Raw genomic sequence first — 12,931 nt, forward strand, 5'->3', positions numbered from 1 at the left:
TTTGACATTGCAGTGACACTGGGGTTTGGGGGCCACAGCCTGCATTTCGATATCAGTGGTGCTGGGGCTGAGGGGCCAATCCTGCACTGGGCACCTGCTCCAGTCCCCAGCAGGACAGGGGACTAGGATGACCTGCTTGGCACAGAGGAGGCAGAGCCACCCACAGCTCCCCTCGCTCTTAGGCTACCATGGAACAATGTAGCACAGAGAGCAGCACTGCAGGCACACAGCCCCCCAGCCAGGGGCAGCGCTGGAGCAGGGGACACCCCAGCAGTCCCCGGGCCCAGCAGGCTGGGGACAAGGGTACAGTAGGACGTCCTGGGGCTGTGCAGGGCACTCGGGGCGCTGGTGCAAAGCCTGGCAGGTCAGACAATGCCATGTCAGGGGCCCCAGGCTCAACCAGGCAGAGGCAGGCGGGGCAGCGCCCTCTCCCTCACTCTGCCCCACCCCGTGCTGGGGACACGGGGCCAGTGAGCTCAGACGGGGCTGTGCTCACACGGCTGGCATCAGCCACCACCACCAGCCACCAGGATGGCCACCAGTGCTGGCTTGACCTTGAGCTCCTCAAGAAGGCCAAGCTGCATGTGGAGACAGCCATTAAGGTTAGGGGCCTGATTTCACACCTCCCCAAATGCGATGTGCTTGGCTTTATTGCATGTCTGGCTCAGGAGAGCTGAGCTGGAGGGACCAGGACTGGGGCAGGCTGAGCCCTCTGGTCTCTGTGCAGGAGAAGAAGATCTTCATGGTGCAGGGCCCCTACCCCACCATCCGCAAGCTGCTGCGGGCCCGGGGCTGGGTGGAGAGGAAGCCCCCCAGCGTGGGCAGACAGCTGGAGCAGCATCGTGGCAACCAACAGAAACAGCAGCTGGAGAGAGAGGCAAGGGAGGATGGCGAGGAGCAGGGGGAGGCAGTGCTGAACCCACGTGGTGGGGCACGGCCTGCCCTGGAGATCACAGAGCTGCTGCACTCCCCTTGGCCACCCACTGAGGAGGAGGAGGAGGAAGAGGAAGAGCAGTGCGAAGAGGACCCCAGTGGCATCCATGACCTCATGGTTAGCTGAGAGGGCTGAGCTCTGCCACAGCTCCCAGCACCCTTCCCTGGGACTCCCAGGCATGGGGCACACCCTGGGATGGGGGCTCCATGTCCCACGCTGGTCCCTTCCCTCACAGTCCTACCTGGTGCGGCACCGAGTGCCAAACTTCATCTGGGCCAGCTACCTCGGTGCTGTTGACCCTCGGCTGCTGGAGCAGGACCATGTGGTGAACCACTATGCCCGAGTGGGTGCCTTCACCACCAAGGTGGGAACCCGGAGCCCTTGGAGAGGGGGGGACACGAGAGGTGGGTTCACTAGGGACTGACAACCTTCTCTAAACAGGAGGGGCTGTGCCTCAGCCTGCAAAACCTGCCCTGGATCGAGCAAGCAGACCCCAACACCTTCTTCCCACGGTGCTATCGGCTGGGGACCACAGATGAGCGGCAAGCCTTCATCGGTGAGCAGAGGGGTGCTGCCCTCCTGTGCTCCCACTCTTCCCACATCCTGTGCAGGACTGACTGGGGACAATGCCTCCCTCTTGCAGACGATTTCCGCCTGACAGCAGCTCGCAGTCTGCTCAAACTGGCCCTGGAAGAGGCTGGGGACAGGCTGATGGGGACTGAGCAGCCCCCGAGCTCTGACAAGGGGCCAGGTGAGTGCATGGAGCTGATGGCAGGGACATGTCCGGGGGCTGAGCTTGGAGGCTGAGTCTCTGCTAGTGGCTGTGGCCTGGGATCCCCTGCTCCCTCCCATAAACCCACCTTATGGGTGCTCTGCCCCCCACCCCATCCCCATGCTACCAAAGCCACAGGTCCCAGAGGGAGGCTCTGTGCTGCTCTGGCTCCAAGGCTGGCACATTAGCCATGTCTCTCACCCCATGCCATCCAAAGCAGGGACAGGATCTCCCCTGTACCCCCAGCTGGTGGAGGAGGCCCTGGAAGTCTGCGAGCAGCACCTGGGTGTTCTGGGGCACCAGGACATTGACAGGGGCACCCCGTTCCCCTGCAGGACATGCATTGACTGGGACCGCTTCCTGCAGGATTACTACTGTGTGGCACAGTGAGTGCGGAGTGGGACAGGGGGCAGGGGACACTGTGGTGGGGCTGGTGCTGAGTTCCCCATGTCTCCCCACAGTGAGGGGGCCGGGCTGGTGCTGAGTGGGGCACAGCGGGAGCGGTGCCAGGACCTGCTGCGGCGCCTGGCGGAGCAGCTGCCGCAGTTCAGCATGGAGGGCAAGCTCAACGTCTGGATCCTCAAGCCTGGTGCTGAATCCCAAGGCAGGGGTAAGGCTGGGGGAAGTGGGGGACACACACAGGCTCCCCACCGAGGAGGGGTCCCACCATCATTGTGCCTCTGTTCCCCAGGCATCGTCTGTGCGACGCGGCTGGAGGAGGTGCTGCGGCTGGCGCGGGGCTGCACAGCCCCCTCGGTGCAGGAGGGCAAGTGGGTGGTGCAGAAGTACCTGGAGCGGCTGCTGACCATCTTCGGCACCAAATTCGACATCCGTCAGTGGTTTGTGGTGACTGACTGGAAGCCGCTGACCGTCTGGTTCTATGGAGACTGCTACCTGCGCTTCTGCTCCCGGCCCTTCTCCCTGCACTGCCTGGAGCGGTGAGTGTCCCCCAGCCTGACCCCAGCTCCCCAGACTGACCCCAGCCCCCCAGACTGACCCCAGTACCCCTCTCCCCACCCCAGTGCCAGGCACCTCTGCAATGTCTCCGTCCAGAAGTGGTACAAGACATCACCAGACCAGGACCCCCGCGTGCCCTCTGACAGGGTCTGGTCCAGCAAGCAGTTCCAGGCATACCTGGCATGGCTGGGGCAGGCAGATGCTTGGCATCAGGTGATAGTGCCTGGCATGAAGGCGGCAATACTGAGCGCCCTACGTAGCGCCCAGGACCAGGTGGGCTTCCGCAAGAGCAGCTTTGAGCTCTATGGGGCCGACTTTCTCGTGGGGGAGGACTGCCAGCCCTGGCTGCTGGAGATCAACTCCTGCCCCACCATGAGCCCCTCCTCAGCTGTGACCCGACGACTCTGCGCCAATGTCCAGCGGGACACGCTGCGCCTCGTGCTCGACCGCAAGGACAACCCCACCTGCTCCATTGGAGCCTTTGAGCTCATCTACAAGGAGGTAGGCTGGGGAGCTGGGGGGCAGGCACACCCTGGGCACCCCAAGTCCCCACTCCCTGCTGTGTCCCCACTCCCTGCTGTCTCCCCACAGGCAGCTATGCCCAGGCCTCTGTCCGGGCGCGTGAAGCTGATAGTCAAAGGCTGTTCCCTGAAGAAGTGCTGGTCCGCACAGCATCAAGCCCAAGTCAAGCCCCCTGCCACCGTGCCCAGTGCCACCCAGCACCCTGTGCCCCCAAGGGTCAGAGACACCCAGGTGCCCCAGCGAGCACAGCAACAACCCCCCACCACTGTGCCCAGTGCCCCCAGGCTCCCCGTGTCCCCAGGGGCCAGAGACACTCGTGTACCCAAGCGAGCACAGCATCAACCCCCCACCACTGTGCCCAGTGTCCCCAGGCTCCCCATGTCCCCAGGGGCCAGAGACACTCATGTACCCAAGCAAGCACAGCATCGATGCCCCACCACTGTCCCCAGTGCCCCCAGGCTCCCCGTGTCCCCAGGGGCCAAAGACACTCGTGTACCCAAGCGAGCACAGCATCGATCCCCCACCACTGTGCCCAGTGTCCCCAGGCTCCCTGTGTCCCCAGGGGCCAAAGACACTCGTGTACCCAAGCGAGCACAGCATCAGCCTCCCACCACTATGGCCAGTGCCCCCAGGCTCCCCGTGTCCCCAGGGGCCAGAGACACTCGTGTACCCAAGCGAGCACAGCATCGATGCCCCACTGCTATGGCCAGTGCCCCCAAACTCCCTGTGCCCCCAAGGGCCAGAGACACCCGGATGCCACAGCAAGCACGTCATCAACCCCCCACCACTGTGCTCAGTGCCCCCAAGCTCCCTGTGCCCCCAGGAGCCAGAGACACCCAGGTGCCCAAGCCCAGAGCAGCAACAGGGAAGCTGCCTCCTCCATGGCAATGGTGCTGCCCCAGCTCTGGCCCCTCAGCACTGCCACAGCCCTGGAGCCGCTCTGCTGGGAGCCAGGGGCTGTCATGGCTCTGTCACCCACACAGGCAGCCCCAGGCTGCTCAGCCCCTGATCAATGTCTGTCCCCTGGATAGGGTGCCCATGCTGCTGCCCTGGGGAGCCCCCAGCAACCCCTGGCTAGCCCTGGGCTGTGTCCCCTCCTTCCCTCCTGCCAGGCCACCGCGCCTACCTCTGCCTCCACAGATCATTGACACCCCTAGCCCAGAGCAGAAGCATATGGCAGTTCCCAATGGGACACAGAAGTGTGTCCTGGGATACTGAGACATTCCCAGGAGGGGACAGCACCCTGCCCATCCTTACTAGGCCGGCATGGCAGCATTTGGCTCCCTCCCACTGCAGTGCACCCCTACTGCTGTGTCATGGTCCTCACTTCATCCCTCATATGCACTTCAAAATACTTCTGCGATAAAGAGCCTGGTTTGGACCTTCTGTGTGTGCAAGTTGTGGGCTGCCCCCGGGATGGGGCTGCAGGCAGGAACTGGGGTTGCTGGGGCACAGAGCAGGCAGGAAAAGCTGCCTCTGCTCCTGCCTGCCTGCAGTCACCCCTGCCAGACACAGCAGGGGCAGACATGCCAGACACCACCTCTCGTGGCGGTGATGCCGCTGCGCCCTGGCACTGGGAACCAGGCTGGGCACAAAGGGGTGGCAGGGCTGGTGCCCCCGGCAATGCCAGGGGCACAGTGGGGGGAAACACATCCTGTGTGTGACAAGAAAAGAACTGGGTGTTGAGCCACCCCAGCTGCAGGTGGGGATTTTAATGGGCTGGCAGAGCGCTGTGGGGTGGGGATCCCCCTGCAGCAGTAGGGCACTCAGGCAGCCCCAGGCAGCGCAGGGTCCGCAGGAAGTGGGGTGGTGGGGGTGCACAGAGGGGGCCCTCGGGCAGCACGAGCTCCTGCAGGTGGATGTGGAGTGGGAGGTGACGGAGCTGCTGCGGTGAAAGTCCCAGCTGGGACAGCAACTCCTCGTCCAGCACCTGCAATGAGGGTGAGTAGCTCAGTGGGATCCTGGGGGCTATGCTGAATCCCCCAGCCAGCATCCACCCTGGCCACATACCTGTGTGCGGGTCGGGGCGGTCTCGGGGGTCAGCAGGAAGGGCACCCCCAGGACACTGCCCACACGGGAGGAGTGCTCGTGGTCACCCAGTGCCGGGCATAGCAGCAGCGTCAGGTGCACCTGAAGCTGTTCTGGGAAGGCTGGGGAGGCACAGGGGGAAGATGGGATTGTGTTGGTGGGGCAGCATGGCAGCATGGGGTGTGCAGCCACTCACCTGTCTTGGGCTGGAGCTGGAGGAGGGCACAGCCCCCCCTGGCACCAAGCACCCGGTAGCGTGTCAGGGTAATCTTCACCTCCTTCCTGGCCAGGCTGTGGCGTCCTGGGGCTGGCACTGGCACCACCTGTGGAGCACATCCCTCAGCACTCCCCAGGGCACCTCCCACACCCCCAGCACCCTCTTACCATGGCAGTGTCACCCTGCTGCTGCCAGCGCAGCCCAGTGCGGATCTTGCCCTCTGCCTCTGCCGGGACTCCCACAGTGACAGCACTGCAGGGAGAGGTGGTGAGGAGGGGACAGGACCCCCATGCCAGCACGGCAGGGGCCCAGGGACTTACCAGTATGTGGCAGGGTACTGGCCTCTCTGGCGGGCTTTGGCAAAGAACTGCTGGAGCTTCTTAGTGGTGTGGTAGCAGCTGGACAGGAGGACGAGGCCAGAACACTCCCTATGGAATATGGCAGCTCTAAGCCCCAGAGGGGGAAAGGCCCCCCTGGCTCCGCCTCAGGGCCTCCAACCTGGAACTTCCCACCATACCTGGCAGGAGCCTTCACCACATGGAGGTCAGCAGGGAGGCCCAGCCGTCGCCTCAGCACTGGCAGCAGTGCATCCAGGCTCAGCTCGCCAGGTTGTCCTGGGGAGAGGTTGGGGGGTCAGCACCTGCTGAGCCCCCGAGGTAGGTACCCCCAGCAGACCTCCCTTCCTGCCCCATACTCACCCAGGACAGGCAGGCCTGGGGGCTTGTTCAGTGCCAGCAGGGCTCCTGGCGAGGGGAAACCTGGTCAGGATGTGCCCCCGCACTGTCTCCCTTGCCCCCATCTCCCTCTCCCCCCGGTACCTTCCTGGTGCACCACTGAAGCCTCCAGCAGCCCCAGTGTCTTCTCGGGGCCCAGTGGCCGCCTCTGCCTGCAGGGGATGGAGTGAGGGGGGAGCATGGGTGGGACTCCTCCAGCTGCCTACCCTGACCCTCCCCTACGTGTCCATAAATCACTCCTCCACTGACTACCCTGCTTTGCCAGGTGTGCCCCTGCACCCACACCTGTACCCCCTTGCCTGTCCCTGCACCCTCACACTTCCCCAGCCCGTGCTCACACATCTGCAACCTCAAGTGTCCCCACTCCCACACCCACCCCATAACCCCTCTGCACTCACATGTGTGCACTCATGTCATACACACCGTCTCACATGCACCTCACATACACGCACCCCTCGTGTCACGTACATGTGCATTCCATGTCACACACCCCATGCACATACACACACACTCCGTGTCATACGCCCCCCGTGTCACACAGATCCCGTGTCACAGCGCCCCCATGTCCCACGCACCCCATGTCCACATGTACCCCATATCACATGAACCCCATATCACATGTAGCCCGTGTCACACACCCATCTCACACAAGCACCCCATGTATGTACACGCAGCCCCCATGCCACAAGTACATTGTGTACACCCGCATACCGTATCCCACGCACCCCATGTGCACACGCATCCCCTGTGCACACCCCCTATGTCACACACCCCGCGTCCCATGCGCTCCGTGTCACACACGCCCCACGTCACACCCTCCCCGTGTCCCCCACGTTCCCCCGTCGCTCGCTGACCCCGCGGCGCGCGCCCCCGTTCCCGCTCGCGCCAGCCCTCGCGCGGCGGCGGCGGCGGCTCTCCCGCTGCCCGCCATGGCGGCCCCACTGCGCCTGCGCCGAGCGGCCGCCCCGGCATCCGGAGAGCCCGCGGCCGCGGCCATAGAGCGGCGGAAGCGCGGGTAGAGCGTCCCGCCCGCAGGTGCGGCACGGGGGGGAGCGGCGGCACCCGCCGGGGTCGCTCCGGGCGGGCGGTTACGGGGAAGGGGCCCCGGGGCTGTCACTGTGGGAGGGAGGCCCGGAGCGGGGGTTCCCCGGAGGGATGGGGCCGAGGCTGCGCTGGGGAGGCGGGCAGGGAGAGCGGCCCCGCCTGACGCTGTGCCTCCCCAGGACAGCACCATGGCCTCCCGCGGGGGTCCCCGCGCCCCCGGCACCGACGGCAGCGACTTCCAGCACCGGGAGCGCGTGGCCTCGCACTACCAGATGAGGTAGGTGTCCCTTCCCCCGGGGGCTCCCGGGGGGGACACGCGACCCCCAGCAGGCTCTGACGGCCCTGCGCTCTCTCCCCAGCGTGACCCTCAAGTCGGAGATCAAGAAGCTGATCTACACGCACGTGGTCATCTGGCTGCTGCTGCTGGCCCAGATGTGCGTGGGGCACCTCAAACTGCTGCCCCACGACCAGGTGGCCATGCCCTACCAGTGGGAGTACCCCTACCTGCTCAGCATCCTGCCCTCCCTCCTGGGCCTGCTCTCCTTCCCCCGCAACAACATCAGCTACCTGGTGCTCTCCATGATCAGCACCGGTCTCTTCTCCGTGGCTCCCCTCATCTACGGGGCCATGGAGATGTTCCCCATGGCGCAGCAGCTCTACCGCCATGGCAAAGCTTACCGCTTCATCTTCGGCTTCTCGGCCGTCTCCGTCATGTACCTGGTGGTGGTGGTGGCCGCGCAGGTCCATGGCTGGCAGCTCTACTATAGCAAGAAGCTACTGGACTCCTGGTTCACTAGCACGCAGGAAAAGAAGAAGAAATGAGTGGGAATGGGTGGGCTCCGTGAGGTGCTGAAGCTCTGCAGCTCAGTCCTGTGGGGCGGCGCTGGTGCGGCTCCGGTGGGTGGGGGGCCCCCGGGGACCAAGCTGTGGGTGTCTGAGCCACGCCACGGCCCCGGGCTCGCACGTAACGGGGAGGGGGGGAATCCCCGAGGGCTGGGGCCGTGGAGGGTTCCCTGGGGTACGTTCCCCTTCGTCTGCGTGTTGCTCTATGGAAATAAAGCACCGTCCGCGCTCCCACGCCTGTCTGCGCCGCAGGAAGCGCCGCCCGGCAGCGGGGGGGGGGCGGCGGGGCCGCACGTGCCGGTGCAGGAATGCGGCGGGGCCGGCCCGGGGCGGGGCGGGGAGCGGCGGCGCTCGGCCATGGGGCGTCCGGTGCTGCTCGCCGCCGCCGCCGCGCTGCTGCTGCTGCCGCCCGGCACAGGGACCGCCGTCACCCGCCTCAGGGTCTCCGCCAACTTCGTGAGCGCCGGGGAAAGGGAGGGAGGTGACCAGGGAAGGTGGGTGGGGGGCGGGCGGCGCCGCGCTCACCCCTGTGTCTTTGCTTGCAGGAGTGCCGGGCCACCGGTGAGTAGCGGCGGGGCCGGGAGAGGGGCAGGGCTGCCCGCGCGGGGCTGCCCCTGCCCGGGGACACTGGCTCCTCCGGGGTGCGACGGGACGGCGGGGCTTCCCCCGCCCGCCGCTACCGGGTCCTGGAGGATGGGGGACTCCCGGTCTCCGGGGCATGGGGCTTCCCGCTTCCGAGGAGTCTCGATCCCCGGGGCTTCCAGGCTCCCGGGGTTCCCCGCTTCCAAAGACTTCGGATCCCCGGGGCTCCCCGTTTCTGAAGACTCCCGGTCCCCGGAGTTCCCCGGCCGCCGGGGCTCCCCGCTTCCGAGGACTCCGGATGCCTGGGGCTCCCCATTTGCGAGGACTCCAGATCACCTGGGCTCTTCCCTTCCGCGTACTCCTCCCCAGGACTCCCCTTCCCCCGGCTCTCCTCTTCCGAGGGCTCCCAATCCCCGGGGCTCCCGGTGCCTGCGGGACCCCCGGCTCACGGCAGCTCCCTCTCTGCTCTCCCTCTGCAGCCGACAGGACGCTGAGCCGTCCTCGCTGCCGCCGCCCGTCCCGCCCCGTGCCGCCGCTGGAGCCGCCTGCACTGTCGCTGAGCCGTGCCCGGCTGTGCCTGCCTGCACAGCCCTGCCAGCCCTGCCTGCGGGTGCGGCTGGCCCTCCCCGCCGCAGGTACGGGCGGGGGTGGCGGGGCCGGGCATCCCCACGGTGGGGGACACACACCCCGTCCTCCCACCTGTGTCAACACCCCACGCCGATTTCTTGCAGAGCTCGGCGGTGTCCGTGGGCTGCTGCTCACCTTCCTGGAGCTGGGCTCCAACCGGGCCGGCTGGCTGCAGGTCTGGCAGCGGCGCCGGGTGCTGGACAGCTCGACGGTGAGTCTGGGGTGGGTGTTAGGGCCTGGGGACACCGGGGCTGGTGGTGCCCATTGACTCCCTGCTCCCCGCAGTGGCAGGTGCAGTTCGACTGCTTCCCAGCTGAGAGTGGGCAGCAGGTCCTCGTCTCCCTCCGCACCATCCCAGACCGGGGCTTGTCCCTCAACCGCAGCCGCCTGGTCACCGCTGAGCCACGTGGTGAGAATGAGGGGTCCCGGGGGGTGTCTCGGGGGGATACTGGTGCCAGCTGACCCTCTGCCTACTCTGCAGAGCCCGTCTTCACCCATGCGTGGGTCCCTGAGGCACGGGCCATTGAGGTGTGGGTGCCCAAGGGTCCTGCCCTGATGGTGCGGCTGTGCCATCAGCTGGCCCTGGAGTGTGAGGAGCTGCCCCAGCCCTTCCACCAGCAGGTAATGGCTCTGCCCCTAATACCCCCGTCTCAGACTGAAGGGCACACTCCCCACCAGCTTATTCTCCCTCCTTGCTGCAGGTGCGGGTGCCAGGCGGCCACCGCGTCTCGCTGCCGTATGAGTTCCTGGTGCCCTGCCTGTGCATTGAGGTGGGTCACCTTCCCCCTGCAGCCACTGGAGCCCCTGTCTGCCCTCACAGGAGAAGTGGGGGCACATCCTGCCCCCCGCTCCTTACTCTGCTCCCCTAGGCCTCCTACCTTCACCACGACAGCCTGCGGAGCAAGCGCTGCCCCTTCCGTGATCAGCCGGATGCCTGTGAGTGCCTGTGGGGAGGGCAGCTGGGTCCCAAGAGTGTCCCCCAGCATCCCCAGCCCACTGATGCAGTGTCCCACAGATGGCCCTGAGCTGTGGTCCTCGGTGCGCTTCCACGACTACAGTGCCAGCAGCAAGGACCAGATGGCAATGGCGCTGACTACCAGCTGCCCCCTGCACCCACAGGCCACGCTGTGCTGGAGGGAGGCAGCGGATGAAGCTGCACCCTGCCACAGCATCCCCAACTCCACAGCCAGCGAGGAGGAGCAGGTGAGGGGTCCTAGTCCCAAGGTGTCATGGGATGCAGGACCATGCCCCTGGCTGGGTCCCTGCCCACAGTCCCCTGAGGGCAGCAGGTGAGCACTGAGGTGTCTGTGGACTGCGTGGATCAAGGATGGTGACAGTGACGCACACTTTGCGCATTCCAGGTTTACACACTGGACAAGGTGGACGTGCACCCCCAGCTCTGCTTCCGAGTAAGCCCCTGTGGGTGGGTGGGCACCACCTGGGAAGGGATTGGGGGGCTGTGGTAGGCAATGGCAGCTCACCCACTCTTTCTGCTGATCCCTCAGTTCTCCTATGGGAACAGCAGCCATGTGGAGTGTCCCCACCAGCCAGGTGAGCCCCACCGGCAGAAGGCACCCCTGAGCTGAGCACAGCCCTCACTGAGGTCCCTCACACCCCTCATCCCATTGCGCATTCTGCAACCTCCCCTCTCTCTCCGGTGGCCACAGAGACCGCCTGGAACGTCTCAGTGAGTGTCTGGGGGCTGCAGCTGCGCCTGCACCTCAGCTCCCGCATCCCCGCGGCCTTCAGCGCAGCCCTGTGCCAGCGCCGGGGTGGGCAGTGTGAACCTGAGGCCCCTCTCTACACTGTCACACAGGTGAGTGGTGCAGGGCTGGGGGGACACGGTGGGGACAGACCTGCGCTGACCATACACTTCTGCTTTGCAGCCAGAGGGATCTGCCCCAGGAGAGCTGGCACTGCTGCTGCCAGTGCAGGTCCTGGGCAGCTGTGTGCTGGTAAGGTGACCCCTGTGCTTGCACCTGCTCCATCGGGGACATCCCAACACGGCCCCCCCCTCACCCAGCTCCTTCCTCAGGTGTGGCGCTCGGACGTGCACTTTGCTCGGAAGCAGCTGCTCTGTCCCGATGGTGAGAGGAGGTCCTGGGGGGACGCAGGGGGCAGCAGAGATGGGCAGACACCCCCCTTACTGCCTCTCTCCCAGTCTCCCGCAGGCACTTTGGGCTGCTGGGGCTGGTGCTGGCACTGGGGCTGGTCGTGACCGTGCTGCTCCTCAACTGCTGCAGTGCCTGGAGGCCGGACAATGGTGAGGGGCACCTTGGGGGCCTGCAGGATGGGGCCAGCAGCCACGATGGTCATCGGGCTGGATTGTCAGGGTGTGCTGGCTCCTGGGCTGCAGATGGTCCTGGAGCACTGGATGGTGGTGGATACCAGGGTTTCCTCCAGGGGATATCAGTGGGATGTGGGGCTGGGCTGTCAGTGCTGTCCCCTCCATTCTGTAGGTGTCCCGGGCGGGCGCCCTGTGCTGCTGCTGTACTCGCCGGACTCGGAGGAGCACCTGGGGCTGGTGTGCGCCCTGGCTGAGCGGCTGCGCGCGGGGCTGGGCTGCGACGTGCGCCTGGACCTGTGGGAAGCAGGTGGCTTGGGGCAGGCAGGCACCCTACCCTGGCTCTATGCCCAGCGGGGCCGTGTGGGCCGCCAGCGTGGCACCGTCCTACTCCTCTGGAGCCGGGGCAGTGCCCGGCTCTTTCGTCGGTGGCAGGTCGGGGTGGCCAGTGGGATGCCTGGGGATGCCCACGACATCTTTGGGGCAGCCATGGCCTGCCTGCACGGGGAGCTGGGTGCGGCAGGCTGCGGCGGCGGGTGGGTCCTGGCCTACTTCAGCCGGCTCTGCAGCCCCCGCGACGTGCCCCGGCCCCTCCGGCCCCTGCCCACCTACCGCCTGCCCCGGCAGCTGCCTGGTCTGCTGGGTGCCCTGCGGGGCAGCCCCCCGGCCCCCCGCTGCTGCCGCCGGGGCAGGGCTGGGGGGCTCCTGCATCGACTGATAGAGGCGGGGGCTGAGGAGGGCAGCCGGCCGCCCCGGCCCCCTGGGGCAGCTGCTGGCACGTGAATGCCCGAGCTGGGACTGAGCTGGGCATGGCTGCGGGGCGGGCAGGGCTGGGCACAGCCTTGGTGAGGGCAGGGGCTCTGCCGTGGAGGGGCAGGGCTCAGGTGAGCGTGTCCACTGCAGCGCAGGAGGGGTGCCCATGGGTGCCTCAGCCAGGGGCCGCGGGAGTCCAAGCAGGATTGGCCTCAGCGATGGAATGGGCTGAAGTGGCTGGAGCGAGCATCCAGTTGGTCACCTGGGGCCAGGAGCAGAGATGCTGTCCTGGGCAGGGACGGCTTTATTCCTATACAGGGACCTGCTCCAGAGGAGAGCCTGTAGAAGCCCCTTTGGACAACACAGCTGAGCGAGGGGTCGAGGTGGTACTGGAAGAAGCCAAGAGGTGGGGGGACTCCCTGCCCAGGCACAGGGGGCTTGGAGGGGCAGGCGCTGGGCACAGCCTGGCCCTTCTTGCTCCGACATTGCCAGCAGGACCTGGTTTGTGGTGGAAGCAATAAAGGCATCATTTCACCCTGCCCTGCTGTCCATCTGGTGTGCCGGGGGAACTTTGTTGGTGCCCCCAGGGGGGTAGAGGCTTCCCCATGCCCCTCTGCAGCACGGGGCAGGGGCA

The 12,931-nt window shown here is 66.3% G+C and overlaps 4 protein-coding genes across 8 annotated transcripts; 3 read left to right on the forward strand and 1 right to left on the reverse strand.

Annotated features, from left to right (window-relative positions):
• Positions 1–3: 3 nt before the first annotated feature.
• Positions 4–4,566, forward strand: LOC113984124 (tubulin monoglycylase TTLL3-like). Of its 3 annotated transcripts, XM_027713886.2 has the most exons (10): positions 4–602; positions 728–1,051; positions 1,170–1,298; positions 1,376–1,490; positions 1,578–1,685; positions 1,924–2,092; positions 2,168–2,316; positions 2,398–2,644; positions 2,729–3,164; positions 3,255–4,566. In XM_027713886.2, the coding sequence occupies exons 1-10, from the start codon at positions 189–191 to the stop codon at positions 4,401–4,403; spliced, it is 3,240 nt and encodes a 1,079-aa protein (XP_027569687.1). In that variant the 5' UTR covers positions 4–188; the 3' UTR covers positions 4,404–4,566. The 3 variants fall into 3 exon arrangements, with proteins under 3 accessions (XP_027569687.1, XP_039239541.1, XP_039239542.1); XM_039383607.1 differs by having other exon boundaries at positions 2,729–4,566; XM_039383608.1 differs by having other exon boundaries at positions 1,927–2,092; positions 2,729–4,566.
• Positions 4,567–4,861: 295 nt separating this feature from the next.
• Positions 4,862–7,973, reverse strand: RPUSD3 (RNA pseudouridine synthase D3). Of its 2 annotated transcripts, none has more exons than XM_027713925.2 (9): positions 7,887–7,973; positions 6,249–6,316; positions 6,129–6,173; positions 5,948–6,044; positions 5,751–5,858; positions 5,598–5,682; positions 5,410–5,536; positions 5,196–5,335; positions 4,862–5,115 (listed from the first exon to the last, which is right to left on the reverse strand). In XM_027713925.2, the coding sequence occupies exons 1-9, from the start codon at positions 7,919–7,921 to the stop codon at positions 4,897–4,899; spliced, it is 924 nt and encodes a 307-aa protein (XP_027569726.1). In that variant the 5' UTR covers positions 7,922–7,973; the 3' UTR covers positions 4,862–4,896. The 2 variants fall into 2 exon arrangements, with proteins under 2 accessions (XP_027569726.1, XP_027569725.1); XM_027713924.2 differs by lacking the exon at positions 7,887–7,973 and adding an exon at positions 7,019–7,117.
• On the forward strand, positions 7,091–8,285 carry JAGN1 (jagunal homolog 1). 2 transcript variants are annotated; one of them, XM_027713930.2, is made up of 3 exons: positions 7,091–7,199; positions 7,388–7,485; positions 7,568–8,285. In XM_027713930.2, the coding sequence occupies exons 2-3, from the start codon at positions 7,397–7,399 to the stop codon at positions 8,028–8,030; spliced, it is 552 nt and encodes a 183-aa protein (XP_027569731.1). In that variant the 5' UTR covers positions 7,091–7,199; positions 7,388–7,396; the 3' UTR covers positions 8,031–8,285. The 2 variants fall into 2 exon arrangements, with proteins under 2 accessions (XP_027569731.1, XP_039239552.1); XM_039383618.1 differs by having other exon boundaries at positions 7,175–7,485.
• A 73-nt stretch (positions 8,286–8,358) lies between these two features.
• IL17RE (interleukin 17 receptor E) lies at positions 8,359–12,837 on the forward strand. The gene is given in 17 exon segments (XM_027713934.2): positions 8,359–8,400; positions 8,402–8,507; positions 8,597–8,612; positions 9,113–9,268; positions 9,365–9,471; positions 9,546–9,669; positions 9,742–9,881; positions 9,962–10,030; positions 10,130–10,196; positions 10,276–10,463; positions 10,622–10,669; positions 10,766–10,811; positions 10,928–11,076; positions 11,147–11,215; positions 11,296–11,347; positions 11,422–11,523; positions 11,720–12,837. Coding segments are annotated over 17 exon segments (2,088 nt in total). The 5' UTR covers position 8,359; the 3' UTR covers positions 12,328–12,837.
• Positions 12,838–12,931: the final 94 nt, after the last annotated feature.

Source organism: Pipra filicauda, unplaced genomic scaffold (assembly GCF_003945595.2).
Source record: "Pipra filicauda isolate LSUMZ 115617 unplaced genomic scaffold, ASM394559v2 scaffold318_size846807_pilon, whole genome shotgun sequence".
NCBI classification, from domain to species: domain Eukaryota; kingdom Metazoa; phylum Chordata; class Aves; order Passeriformes; family Pipridae; genus Pipra; species Pipra filicauda.

Bases quoted from the DNA above. Each gene is read 5' to 3' on its own strand.
- LOC113984124 (XM_039383607.1), top strand. From the start codon at position 189: ATGGAACAATGTAGCACAGAGAGCAGCACTGCAGGCACACAGCCCCCC. The intron at 603-727 runs GTTAGGGGCCTG...GTCTCTGTGCAG, and splicing joins ATGTGGAGACAGCCATTAAG to GAGAAGAAGATCTTCATGGT. The intron at 1,052-1,169 runs GTTAGCTGAGAG...CTTCCCTCACAG, and splicing joins GTGGCATCCATGACCTCATG to TCCTACCTGGTGCGGCACCG.
- RPUSD3 (XM_027713924.2), bottom strand. From the start codon at position 7,095: ATGGCGGGCAGCGGGAGAGCCGCCGCCGCCGCCGCGCGAGGGCTGGCG. The intron at 5,683-5,750 runs GTAAGTCCCTGG...CTCTCCCTGCAG, and splicing joins CAGTACCCTGCCACATACTG to TGCTGTCACTGTGGGAGTCC. The intron at 5,116-5,195 runs GTATGTGGCCAG...CCCTCATTGCAG, and splicing joins CCGCCCCGACCCGCACACAG to GTGCTGGACGAGGAGTTGCT.
- JAGN1 (XM_027713930.2), top strand. From the start codon at position 7,397: ATGGCCTCCCGCGGGGGTCCCCGCGCCCCCGGCACCGACGGCAGCGAC. The intron at 7,486-7,567 runs GTAGGTGTCCCT...CTCTCTCCCCAG, and splicing joins GCCTCGCACTACCAGATGAG to CGTGACCCTCAAGTCGGAGA.